At 44.4% G+C, this 13,357-nt stretch overlaps 1 protein-coding gene across 1 annotated transcript in view; it reads right to left on the bottom strand.

The window, feature by feature from the left end:
• The window catches only part of SRPX2 (sushi repeat containing protein X-linked 2), a 31,557-nt gene extending 20,401 nt beyond the window's left edge, over positions 1-11,156 (bottom strand). The window contains exons 1-3 of the mRNA XM_030807121.1: positions 10,840-11,156; positions 8,950-9,161; positions 4,204-4,284 (exon numbers count right to left, since the gene is read on the bottom strand). Coding sequence (XP_030662981.1) covers positions 4,204-4,284; positions 8,950-9,031 — 163 coding nt within the window. The 5' untranslated portion in view covers positions 9,032-9,161; positions 10,840-11,156. The remainder of the gene's footprint in view (positions 1-4,203; positions 4,285-8,949; positions 9,162-10,839) is intronic.
• Positions 11,157-13,357: the final 2,201 nt, after the last annotated feature.

Genomic DNA, 13,357 nt, shown 5'->3' with positions numbered 1-13,357 from the left:
TTTTTAGGGTGTATGCGGAAAATAAAGTACTGACAAGAGTTTTGAAAGGGACTTCTCTGTTGTCTTCTATTATCTTCAGATAACCCAGGCAGTGTGACTTGCTTGCTCAGGGATGAGGCAAGCTGCAAGGAAAGCAGCAGCCCTGCTGACTCCAAGCTAGGAGTTGGGATAAGGGAATGATAGAAAGTGCAAGATGAGTGAAAATGACAGCAAATGACACGCCAATTTGCTCTAAAATAATGATTTGGTTGTTCTTTTCTTTCTGGTCTTCTTTTTTAGAACAATGAGTTATATTTTTGATGAAAGAGATGGATTAAGCATGGCTTTAGAGTCAGACAGATCCGAGTTTAAATTCTCTGTGACTCTCTGAATCTAAAACTTCCCTGAGCTTAGTTTCCTGGTTGGTAAAATGGGGGATGATAAACCTTTCCATAGGGCTGTTGTGAGAACCAAATGAAATTTCATGTGTAAAATATTCAACCTGGTGAATGATTTTCCCTAAGTCAGTGTCTGGGTTTGAGCCAGTGTCCCATCTTTCCTAAAGCAGCAACACGCTGTGATTCCCAGCATTCGTTTTGAGCATTGACTGAGACACACGACTGCCATCTGGAGACACCATCTCCAGATTACGGAAAGTTATTTAGCAGTACAGTTGCAGACCTATTGATTATAAGGTCACAAAGACTTTACCTGGGAGGCTGGGGCCTCAGGTTGTACTTTTCCTGGCCACTCTCTCCCCCTCATCATTGCTAACTTCACTCAATTCATTTTATGCCCTGGGACTAAGTCCTAAAAAGAGCTATGAGACACTAGACCTCCAAACCAAAGGCCCTTATGCAGCTTATATTTCTCTAAAGGGCTTTCTGCTCATTTAAGAAGAACCAGTGAAGAAGGTTAATGTTAATAATAGGGCTGCAGACTCCATGAAAGTACCTTCTGCATCTGTTGCTTTTTACTAGCCACCTCTCCAAACTATAGTCTCCCATAATCTGGCTTCTGCTCCCAGGATGCTAGTGGTCAGCATCTACTTTTTACCATGGCTCTGTGAGAGTAACACACATGATTCCTTAAATACAGTTAAATACAGTTAAAAACAGTTAAATACACAAATATAGTTAAAAACAGTTAAATACAGAAATACAGTTAAAAACAGTTAAATACAGTTAAAAAGTTAAATACACAAATACAGTTAAATACAGTCAAATACAGAAATATAGTTAAATACAGTTAAATACAGAACTATTTTCTTGAGGGTAATAAAAAGCAAACCAAAGAGGCAGTGCATAATGAAGGCCAAATGAGTGTGTCTAGACAGTAAACGTTTATTTCAGAAGAGGTACCTAATAAGTACTCAATAAATATTCGATGAAAGAATAAATGGGCGAGGGAAAGCTCAGTGTGGGCTAAAGCAGTTGGGAACACAGTACTGAACACAGCCTGACCGAAGCACAGATTTCATGTGGGGAGAACAGGCAGGAAGTTGTCAGTCTGGGAAGCTAGACCAAGGCCAGATTCTGATTTAAAATGGTCATTGTGGGCCACTAGGTTTGGGGGAGGGGGAAACATGAGTCAGATAATCCAGTTAGAGGCAACTGTATTATCCATGTGTGAGGTCAAAGTTTTAATCCCATGAATTAATAAAGAAATGACAGGTCTTGGTGACCGACTGGCAGGAAGTGATGAGGAAAAGGGGGCTGTTAAAGGTGACAGGACCTATTAGAGGTGACATTGAGGTATTTTGAAGTCCGAGTAACTAAGAGAATGATGGTAGTGTTATCAGAAGTAGGAAGGTCAGTAGGTAGAACCTTTTTCAGGAGAGAGGAAATATTTTTGTTTTAGATATCTCCAAATGGAAGTGTGTAGCAGCAGTTGGAGATGTAGTCCACCAGCTCAGGAGACAGGTCAGGGTTGACCCAAGTTCAGATCCCAGTCTCATTCTCTCTATTGTCACCACCAGAGAGTCCACCTCCTTTCCCACTTTCAGCTCTGACCAGAACTGTGAAATGCCGTGGAGCCCAAGGAAGGGGGATTAAGAAGAAAGGAAGGTGTTCACTGCTGCTGGAGAGACTGAGAGACAAGCTCAAGAAAGGGTCATGGGAATTGGTTCTCTCATGGGAGAGAACTTTTTTCTTCAAGAGACGTCATTTCAGGTTGTAGATTTGTGAGTGGGCGAGAAACAGACTATAGAAAGTTTAGGAGTTAGTGGGTGCTGAGGGAGAGAGGCAGTAGGTATGGACCATTTGGCAGTGAGAAGAACATGAGTAGAAGGTAGCTACAAAGGAGCTCAGAGGAGCTCAAAGCTCTGATAATTTCTCAGTTGAAATTATTTTTCTTAAAGGTCACCATTTACTTCCTTCTTGCCAAATAAAATCTTTCCTTTACCCTCAATTTGATTTCTTTACAATATTTGACACAATTTATCTCTTACCCCTTCCTTTCCTTAAAACTCTCTTCTCCTGTGGCTTCTGTAATATGACAGGTACTGCCCAGATATCTTCCTACATGACTGACCACTAATTCTCTTTTTTTCCCCTTGCTGGTTCCTCTTCTCCTACTCATGTCTACAGATGTCTTCTAAAGCTCTGACCCTGGCCTTCTGCTCCCTCAGACAACCCATCTATCTAAGCTGATGACTCACACAACTTCATCCTTCCACCGCCTGTACGGCATCTTTACCAAACCAGTTTTCTTTTTTGACATTGTCTTTCTTAGAGGGGTCTTACAATTCTTCCAGGTGTACAGACTGAGTGCTTTCAGACATCAGTTTGTTTCTTAGCCTCTTGGTACATCAAGTCTGTACTAAGTCTTGTCATCTCTTTCTTTGAAACATTTATGGGGTTCATCTGTACCCTCCATTTCTTTGCCAGCACCATCAGTCATCTCTAGCCAACATTACTGTAGCTGGTTCCTGGAGAGTCTCCCTGACTCAGACTTAACCACTGAACCCCTATTTCTGCATAGAATAATCAGGTTAATATTCTAAAATGACAATTTACTGTGTCATGCGTCTGTGCAAAAACATGTGATGGGCTCCCTATAGATCCTAGTACAATAGCTAAACTCTTCCGCATGGCTTGCAAAGCAAAGAAACAAAGAATCAGAAATAGAAGGGATATTAGATACCACCTGGCCCAACTTCCCTTTTAATGCAGGAATTACTCACTATGCAGCATTCATCACAGATAAGTTTCCTGCTTCTCATTAGTATTGTCCCTAGCTCATGGATTCTTTCCTAATTTGGTCTCACTCTTTATATTTAACTTTTTTTTTTTTTTTTTTTGAGACAGAGCCTTGCTTTGTCACCCAGGCTGGAGAGCAGTGGTGCCATCTCAGCTCTCGACTCACTGCAACCTCCACCTCCCGGGTTCAAGGGATTCTCCTGCCTCAGCCACCCGAGTAGCTGGGATCATAGGCACGTGCCACCATGCCTGGCTAATTTTTTGTAGTTTTGTTAGAGATGAGGTTTCACCATATTCGCCAGGCTGGTCTCGAACTCCTGACCTCAAGTGATCCGCCTATCTTGGCCTCCCAAAGTGTTGGGTTTACAGGCATGAGCCACTGCACTTGGCCTATATTTAACTTTTTTTGATACTACTCCCTCCACATTCCATCTCCTCCAATCAGGCTGGTTTCTTCTTAGCTCCCTCCTCTACCAGGTTTGTTCTTACTTCCATATTTTTAGCCATCTGCTTTGCTGAATGCTCTCCCCTCCCCTTTCTAGTTCTTAAAATCCCACCTATAATTCTAAGCTTAGCCTAAATGTCATCTTTCATGACCCTTTTCCTGACTTCTTTTTCTTAAAACCGATTGCATTTACTGCTATGACATAGCTTCACACTTACTTGCCCTACATGTGCTAATTTTATACCCCCTCATCACCCCCAACAGAATATAAGGTACATGATGGGGACAAAACCCTATCGGAGACCTTGTATTACCCACAGGCTTACCTTGCGTAGGATTAGGCATTGAGTAACTAGTCAATACTTAATGATTAATAATACATGGAGAACCTTCAGGCTGGAGAGGTGAGGTCACACAGTAAGTCAGTAACCAAGTTCATGATGAGAAATCACAGCCCCTGATTCCCTGTGCTACAGTTTTGGCACATGTGAGCCAAGCCTGATGGAGATGCTTCAGGGAAAGGCTTAGGTCTGAGGCCAGAAAAGAGCTTTTCTGGGCTTGAGAAGCAGGGTAGATTACCTCGGTAGTCCAGGGCCGGAGCCTGTGGGACCTCCTCTGCATACACTTCATTGTAGCTTTCATCCGGATAGTAGCCAGAACCTAGAATAAGGAAGACAATATTAAGATGGTGTCTTGATTTCTCACTCAAGTCCTTCCCAAACTTCCCCCTCTCATCCAACTTTGTCATTTCCTTAGGACATGGCATTCCATAGGTGGGGAGCCAGGTGGATATTTAGTGGGGGAAATCCTGCATTGTAAGGCAGCAGAACTATTGTGGGTGAATCTCAGCACCTCAGTTGCATAGAGGGCAGGCTCATGGTTGTGGTGGCCAGTTACTGCGAGCACTAGAAGACTCCATCTAAAAGAAAAAAATTGAACCTGACCATACATCAATCCTGTCAGTCTGGACTATAAATGACCCATTTCCTTGAAGCAACACATGAGTCTTGGTAAGACACTGGGGACTAATCTCTGAGAATGGACTGTGGTCCCAGATAGGAGGAAAAAACAGAGCCTGTGTGACAGCCCTGCTCACAGTCCTCAAAGAGAAACAATTACTCAGGCTTCCACTAGCCCACAGGGCACGGGCCTTTTTGTCATCGGATTACCATTGCTGGGGGCGGCATGCCAAGGCTGAGAAGGATGACTTAAAAGGCAAGAGGAAATGAAAGCAGTTTTGTGAGCACTCTGTTTGGAGAACAGAGAAGGCAGAGTCCTTCGGCTAAATTTCCTGTTTCTCTAATCAGAAGGAACTTTAACAGGGAGCTGCTGAGCTAGAGAACATTCCTAATCTATCTCCATCCAGTTAAGTGGCCCAGACCCTAGTGGAGGCAGGTCTGCGGCTGTCTGGGAGACTAAACAGTATGTTCCACCAGACGGCAGGAAATCAGTCATGAATACGAACTAATTGGAAAACAACTTGGTCCTTTCCGGAGTGAAGTTTCCGGAAGCCCTCCTTCCAGCCTCCCTGAGCCCTAATGCACGCACAAGAATAGGGTAGCCAGCTGTTTTGGAGTCAAGAGACAATTCCCTATTTCCAGGAGAGGGTGTGCTTCCAGGACAGGGCTGGGTTTTAGTGCTGGAGCCCTTTGGCCTGTGTAAACACTCAGGCCACAAGCTCGCCTCCTCCTCTTGGGAAGAGGCACAGGGCCCCCTGCACTAAAGGGCGGAGCAGAGGGCTAGATGATGAAGCTCTTCCATTCCCCACAGGCCCAGACTAGGGGTGGGGGAGGTGAGGTATTGGGAAACCAGTCCAACTTGGTGAACAAGGGAATGAATCAATTGAAAGTTTGCCTTATGAAATCATGTCCTCGTTGGTTTGCCCTCATTCCAGAGGAAAGAGTTCATTTTTTCTTTTTCCCTTTTTTCTTTTTCCCTTTTTTCTTTTTTTCTGTTTTCCCATTTCAGTTCTTCTTCTGTCTTCCGTTGATTTCTTCTCAGGCCTCATCTCCCCTGCTCTCTTTTTTCCCATAGTGGGAGGTTTCTTTGGTGGGTGCGGGGGAGTAGGGGGGTCATGGAATTTTTGTCAGCTGTTTCAGTTCGGTATTAGCCTCAAAGCCTTATAGGTCCTGTAAACAGGAGGCCAGATGTGTGTGATTCCCTAAAGTATTAGGTCTCCCTGCTCTGGTTACAGAGCCAGCTTTTGAAGAAATGCTCAGCAGGGAGCAAAGGACTGTTTAACAGAAGAGAAAACAGGAGTGTCAGATCCCTGTGGCTTGATAACAGTAACAACAACAAGAACAACTACGACAATGACTGCTAACATCTCTCAGCTCATATGCTGTGTTAAGCACATTACATATGTTAGCTCATTATGTCACCATAACATGTCAGCAGGGTAGGTACTACTAATGTGCTCCAATATAAAGCCGAAGAAACAGGCATGAGGAACCAAGAGAGTTGTCCAAGGTCTCCCAGCTAGTAAGCAGCAGAGTGGGCGTTCCAGCCCAGGTCTGCTTGACCCGCTAGATACCAAACTCAGACACTCCACTGAAGATGGTGATTAGGGGAGAGCTTTTGACAATGTCCAACTGGGGTAAAAGTCCAAAATCTCTTTTGCAATCCAGCTTTTTTACTGTGTGTGTGGGATCGAAGGCCACCAAGCATTTTACATCATTCCAGAATTACAGGGGATGTAGGAAAACTGTGGAGAAGACTCAATAAGATAATTACAGTCTCCATCAGGGTGTGGAAGTAGCTGGACCAGTGCCAACTATGCTTTGTGTGGAGAAAGGGTTCAGACCACCTTGCCACTTTAAACCTTTCCATTTTCCCATTTCCCCTCTTTGCCTATCTTTGAGTATTTTTTTCTTTTTTGCAAATGGTGGAATACTAAGATGGGTATAAGAATGAAATTAAAGGGGAACATTCCCTACATTATTCTGTCTGCTTGTCCCTCTTCAGCCCTGGGGGAAGAACTTGGGGAGCATTCCTCGGTTCCTTTAGATCAATCAGTGCTTGGTTACTGTGTGGTCTGTTACCGGGTTCCTCCAACCTCCATAGTATAGTCAGGCCCTCTAAGCACTGCCCTTCACAAAAGTATAGTTAGACATGTAATTGATAGTTAAAAGTCTATTTTAAGATTCATATTAATCCTTGGCTTATGATGACAAATACAGTCTGACTTTCTGGGCTGCATAGATACACCAGCACACACTTTTAACCCATTCTTTGCTTTATTTATATTCTTAACTTTTCCCAGCCATTGCTGATTATTCCTGGACCCTTTTTCTGATTAGCCCTGGATCCACATTTGGCTGCTATTCTGTGCCATGCCCATTTGAAGACAAGGCTGTAGAAGTAAACAAAACAGTCCTGGATGCATAAAGAGTGCTCAATAAATATTTGCTGAAGGAATGAATGAACAAATGCATGAAGGCAAGCCCAGCGGCTAAGCTAGCAGTGTAGGGGAAATGTCTGTCATCATGTGGCCTCCTAAGGATGGAAGAGGGAAGAATGAGTGGAATTGCAGGGCTGGCAGAGGCCTCACCAATCTGAGCTCCTTAGGAGTGGTGACTCGTGATTCACGTGGAAGTGGGGTGTTCCACCTTTGCAAATAGCCCTTTGAGAACCTCAACTGAATCTAACTTTTAAAAAACTGCTCTGTGCTCACGCCTCCAACAGCTCAGGCTTCTGTTTTGGGAAAGGTAAAGACCTTTGCATGCCATGAGTTTTCATACAGGTGTTCAGAATTGGGCTTCGAGCCATCTAATCTCCACTCCTTCAGTCCTGTGGTCTTTGGCTGGATTGTGGTCTCTGTAAATGAACTGAAGCTAGGGGAGGTTGGGGAGGACAGTTGCATATTTATCTCCTAGAGACTTGAGGCACCTTTAACCCCAAACAGGATATGCTCTGCCAAGGGCTTGACTTGAATTTTTTCATCTCAGTGTCAGTCCTTGTGCTTCACCCCCTACAAAGCCATGTTAAGCCAAAAAGGGGAAGAAGTTTGCATATTTGTTTGAAAGCTTGATGCAGCTGTTCCAGACAAACAGAGCTACTGCCAAAGGCCTCCACCAGGAGCTAAGGGCATGTGGAAAATTTTAGCTGCAGTGACTGTGGCTGTGATGGGAGCAGTTTGTTATTTACTCATCTCTGGATATTTTCCTAACCCCATTGGTTGGGCCTGTCTCCTTCCCCCACTCCTCCCCACGGGCCCCTGTGAGGGCAGACACTGCAGGCCACAGAATATTCTTAGCGCTTGGAATGCCAGCTGGGCCCCATATAAAACCTCTGTATGCCACTTCATTATCCTGCCCTCATCCCTTCCCCCTCCCCTTTCCCTCTTCTCACTGAGTTTGTTCTCTGGCTCTCCGGGTGAAGAGTGAAATATTCAGGAATACAGAAATCTCCATCCCTTCTGAAGTAAAGAACAAATGAGGCCGGGCGCGGTGGCTCAAGCCTGTAATCCCAGCACTTTGGGAGGCCGAGGGGGGCGGATCACAAGGTCAGGAGATCGAGACCATCCTGGCTAACATGGTGAAAACCCGTCTCTACTAAAAATACAAAAAATTAGCCGGGCGTGTTGGCGGGCGCCTGTAGTCCCAGCTACTCAGGAGGCTGAGGCAGGAGAATGGCGTGAACCCGGGAGGCGGAGCTTGCAGTGAGCCGAGATCGCGCCACTGCACTCCAGCCTGGGCGACAGAGCAAGACTCCGTCTCAAAAAAAAAAAAAAAAAGAACAAATGAGAAGAAACTGGGAAATTCCTGATTAAAAGGATGTGATCTGTATTGCCACTAACAGCTTTGGCATAAAAGGGCTATACAAATCTCATTTTATAAATAAGGTCAGAGAGGGTGGGAAGAAGTCTGATGGATTCTCGTTTCACTTGAATAGATTGCCTGCCCCCCTTATTTTTTCCAAATGAGGTATCTGGTCTAAGTCCATTTTTGTGGTCTTGACGAGGGTATTTGACTCATAAAAGAATTAATATTAATAAAGATTTGACTCATAAAGGATTTCATATTAGAAAATGGTTTTCAGGAAGCTAAGTGCACAAGCAGATGAGACAATGGCCTCAAAGGTGATGTCCAACCTTCTCATGTTTTTACTAGTGTGGCCTATTTCAAATAGCTCGTGTTAGGCTGCCTTAAAAGCCTCCTTGGTAGTCTGTTGCTATGTTTAACCATCTTTATTGTCCATTAAAGGACAATACTTCTCTGTATAGAAAATAAGTGTCTCTTTTTGTAGTCTAACTCTTCCTTCTCCAAGTCTTGGTCTAGGACCTACCCTTCCTGGAAATAATAGACAACAGCTCCTAGAACTTACCTGCATACCATGTTGGTGTCACTGCCGGAGTTAGAAAGAACAGCAGAGAGAGAGCTCCTCTTTGAGTTAGTTGACTGGCCATCCTTGAAAGGGAGGATTATGGAGACAGGAAAAGATGTATATGGCCTGAAGTACCAGGGCAAAGGAAAGTGACTTTCAGAAGTCAGCCATCAATTAACTTCCAAAAGTGAGGGGAAGCAGAAATATGAGATCTGTGAGGAAGAAGAGAGATTTTATAATTAATGAATGCCTTTTATATTATCTCCCTCATAAGGATCTTTCATGTTATAGAATAACAAGACTCTGTTTGTTATTTATGGTCCCTTTTCCTCCCAGGAGGAGGAGGATGTAAAACAACCAATCTTCATCTGACTCTGGTGGGATCAGGTGCAAATGCTTCATGGTCCAAGTTATAGAGAGGGACATTGAAGTACTGAGACCAGGAAAAGGCCAACATGAAGTTACATAGAACCAGGAGGGAACCTGGTGACATAAAGGCTGCCATTAGGTTTCATTCCTTCAACTAACATTTCCTAGCCACTAATCTGGGAAAGCGTTAGCATATGTGGTCTAAGAATTTGAACACTGTAGTTACACAGGTCTGGATGTGAATCCAATTCTGTCACCTATTATCTATGGGGTCTTGGACAAATTTTTTAACTTCTCTAAGCCTCGGTCTCCTCATCTATAAAATGGGAATAATAATACTATCTACCTCGTGAATTGATTATTGTCTGTCATATAGGGAAGTAATTTATATATTAGACAATATTATTACCAACTTTATATTGCACAGAACTGAATGTTTCCCTTCTCTAGTCTCCCAGGCAGTAACTATACTCTGGCTCTGTTCTTAGCTTTGGGTTTTAAGGCTTGGTGGTTTGGTAGTGGCTTCTGGCTTTCAAGTCCAGCCTAACCTTCTAGTTTTACCTTGCTGAGCCAGCAGGAAGTCGGCGAGGTAGAGGAGGTCCTGCTGAGGTACATGAGGAGAGGGTGAACAAGCTCCAATTGCCCTCTCACTTCCTGCCCTGTCCTCACCCTAATGGGACGAGAGTTTTGTGGTTCCCAGTGGGCAAATACTTTGTAAATGACAGTATTAAAACTTGCTGCCCATTGGTATAAATTGGCCACTGGGCATTTCAGCAAGCACCCATTCACTCACATGCTTTCAATGAAATGCCATGCTCAGGGGAGGAGTCAGTCCTAGAAATAGAGAAACAAAAATGTGGTAGATTCTGGCCAGAGTCCCTAAGGGACATGCGAAGCCCAAGAAAGGGAAAAATGTATTTTCTAATTCATTGCTACTTGGCTTCAGATTTTGTCTAGAAAGTGACAGGGAAGCAGGACAGAGAAAAAGTGAGAGTAAATGATGGAGGCAAGGGAAGTAGAAAGATGTGGGAAGGAAGGAAAGAAAATCTGACAGAGCTGAAGGAAAGAGATAGATAAATGCAGAAAGAGGCAACAAAAGGAGCAGAAAGAGGAGATTAAAGAGAGATCCAGGAAAATGAACATTAGATGACTAATCACTGACCCCTCTCCCACATCTAGCCTCCATCCAATTCCTTTGTTCTGGAGCAGAGGCATTCCTTTTTCAGATCCCTGAACCTGTGACCTCGTACCTGCCCAGCTTCTCCCCAATCTCAGGCTTAATACTTGACTCACCAGAGTCAACCATCCCATCCCTCTGCTGTGGGCTGAGAAGTTGCTGGGAACATGTGTTTGCAGTCAGGTCACGGCACAAATGAAAAGCAGCATATGATCCAGCTTCATAAAAGAACTTCCCTCCGACCTCCACCCCCAGCCTTGTTGCCCAAGTCCTGGGTCTCCTTGTCCCCTTCACAATTGTGAATTGGGGTAGTGGAGTGTGGAGGGATTAGTTGCAGATCTTACCTGTTTTATGGTATTTTGTGCCCTTTTTCTCTCTCCTCCTCTTTCTCCTTCCTCTCTGCTCCTCTCATCAATTGGAAAAAACCTTCTACTTTAACATTCCTAGAACGAGTGGCTCCTGGTCTGTCCCGGCCTCCGGGATTCTGTTAACACTGGCCAGATGTTACGACGTCCGCATCTGCCAAAAGTTTCCTTAAAGCTATATTATCCCCGAAGCTATAGTTATTCCTCTCTCAGAGAAGGGTTTTAGAAAGATGGGGGAGAAGGAGCACAGGGATTAGAGGAACTCAGTCCGTCTGCTGCAGAAGAGGGGAAAGTGTGAATGGCACTGGCTCCAAGCCTGTGAGTATAGTGATGACTAACACAGAGGCTGGCTTAAGCAGCCTCCAGAGATGTGTTGCACTGAAGAACACTTCTTTTTATGACTCAGCATGACATAAGAATTGAATGAAAAGGAATTTCATAAACACTCACAAACACCAAAGAGAGGGGAAGACTGTAGCTGACTTTGACATTCCCTAAGATTTCTCCTGTAATTCCTTAGACTCCCAACTCTGAACTATCTTGCAATCTGTATGGTATCACATCAGATACGCTGTGAAACTCTCATGCCAGTGACCTAACTTCTCTGGACTTCAGTTTCTGTTAAGATTATATTGTTTACAAAGCCTGCTTCATTTCCAATCCACCTGTGACAAATATGTATTGAGTATCTACCATGTGCTTAACAGTGTAATAGCTATGTAAAGATGTGGCTGGGCGCGGTGACTCACGCCTGTAATCCCAGTACTTTGGGAGGCCGAGGTGGGCAGATCACGAGGTCAGGAGTTCGAGATCGGCCTGGCCAACATGGTGAAACCCCGTCTCTACTAAATACAAAAAAAATTAGCCGGGCATGGTGGTGCACGCCTGTAATCCTAGCTACCCAGGAGGCTGAAGCAGAAGAATTGCTTGAACCCAGGAGGTAGAGGTTGCAGTGAGCTGAGATCACGCCACTGCACTCCAGCCTGGGCGAGGGAGTGAGACTCCGTCTCAGAAGAAAGAAAAAAGAGAAGAAGACATGATCGTCATGGCCTTATTCATTCCATAAATTTATCAAGTATCTACCATGTCAACAGTGGTGGATATAGTGGTGAACAAGACAGACAAAATCCCAGGCATTGTAATCCATAATTAATTCAACAAATACTTGTTGAGCATCCATTATGTGCCACACATGGTTCTAGGTACTTGAGAAACATCAGTGAACAAAACGGACAAAAATCCCTGTCCTCATGGAACAGAGGAGACATCAAACAAGCATGTTCTTAATTACAATTGTATGTGTTTAGGGAATCTTTATTGGTCATCTACTATAAGCTAAGCACTGCAGATACAGTGGTGAGCAAGTGATGTGTGATTCTTGATCTTATGGAGCGTACTCTCCAGCTCCCAGAGTTTATGTTTAGTAGGGGAGACAAGAGGGCCACAATCAATTAGAAAACAATACAACTCCCTATGGTAATAGACTGCCAAAAGCTGTGTTACAGACTTTAAGGACGCTAGGAGGAAGTCAGAGGAGGGGGTCACCTGAGACGAGGTGGGCCTTGGTCTAGTCTCAGGCAAAGGAAATGCCATCAACAAGAGCTCACCTTTAGATCAGAGGAGGGAGAGGCTAACTGCTAAGAGGTTTCAGGGAGAGACAGAAAACAAAGTTGAATAAATAGAGTAGGGCCAGAAAATCAGATATAGGAGTTTATTTTAAACTCATGTGTGAGAAAACAGTGAATATATTAAATGTGTGTGTCTGTGTGTTTTGAGTATGTGAGAGTGTGTGTGTGTGTGAGAGAGAGAGAGAGAGAGGAATATGAGAGAGAGAGGGAACAAGCAAAGTAATACATTCTACCAGAGTTTTTTCTTCCTTTCTTTCTTTCTTTTATTTTTTTTTTTTTTGACGGAGTCTTGCTCTGTCACCCAGGCTGGAGTGCAGTGGCACGATCTTGGCTCACTGCAACCTCCGCCTCCCAGGTTCAAGCAATTCTCCTGCCTCAGCCTCCCAAGTAGCTGGGATTACAGGTATACGCCACCAAACCCGGCTAATTTTGTATTTTTAGCAGAGATGGGGTTTTGCCATGTTGGTCAGCTGGTCTTGAACTCCTGACCTCAGGTAATCCGCCCGCCTCGGCCTCCCAAAGTGCTGGGATTACAGGCGTGAGCCACCGGGTCTGGCCGAGTTTTTTCTTTCTTAACTCCCCTTCACTGGCTCCCTCCTGGCATAGTGTACAGTCTGAGTTCCTTAGCATTGCATACCATGTTCTTCACAAGCAAACTCCACCTATGTCCTTAGGCTAGTTTTAAGCATTCACCCCATGCCTCCTCATTCTGGACACACGCAGCCTCATGCTCTTCCTTGAGCTTCTTGTTCTTCCTTTCACACCCCGGAGCCTCTGCACAGATGTGTTCACTCTGCTCTATAGTCCCTTCCCTCCTTTCTTGGCTTGTTGGAACTCTACCCACCCTTGCTGCTAGGAAGCTTCCCCCA

The sequence above is a fragment of the Nomascus leucogenys genome, chromosome X (genome assembly GCF_006542625.1).
Source record: "Nomascus leucogenys isolate Asia chromosome X, Asia_NLE_v1, whole genome shotgun sequence".
Taxonomy (NCBI): Eukaryota; Metazoa; Chordata; class Mammalia; order Primates; family Hylobatidae; genus Nomascus; species Nomascus leucogenys.
This window is presented reverse-complemented; position numbering and strand designations above follow the sequence as displayed.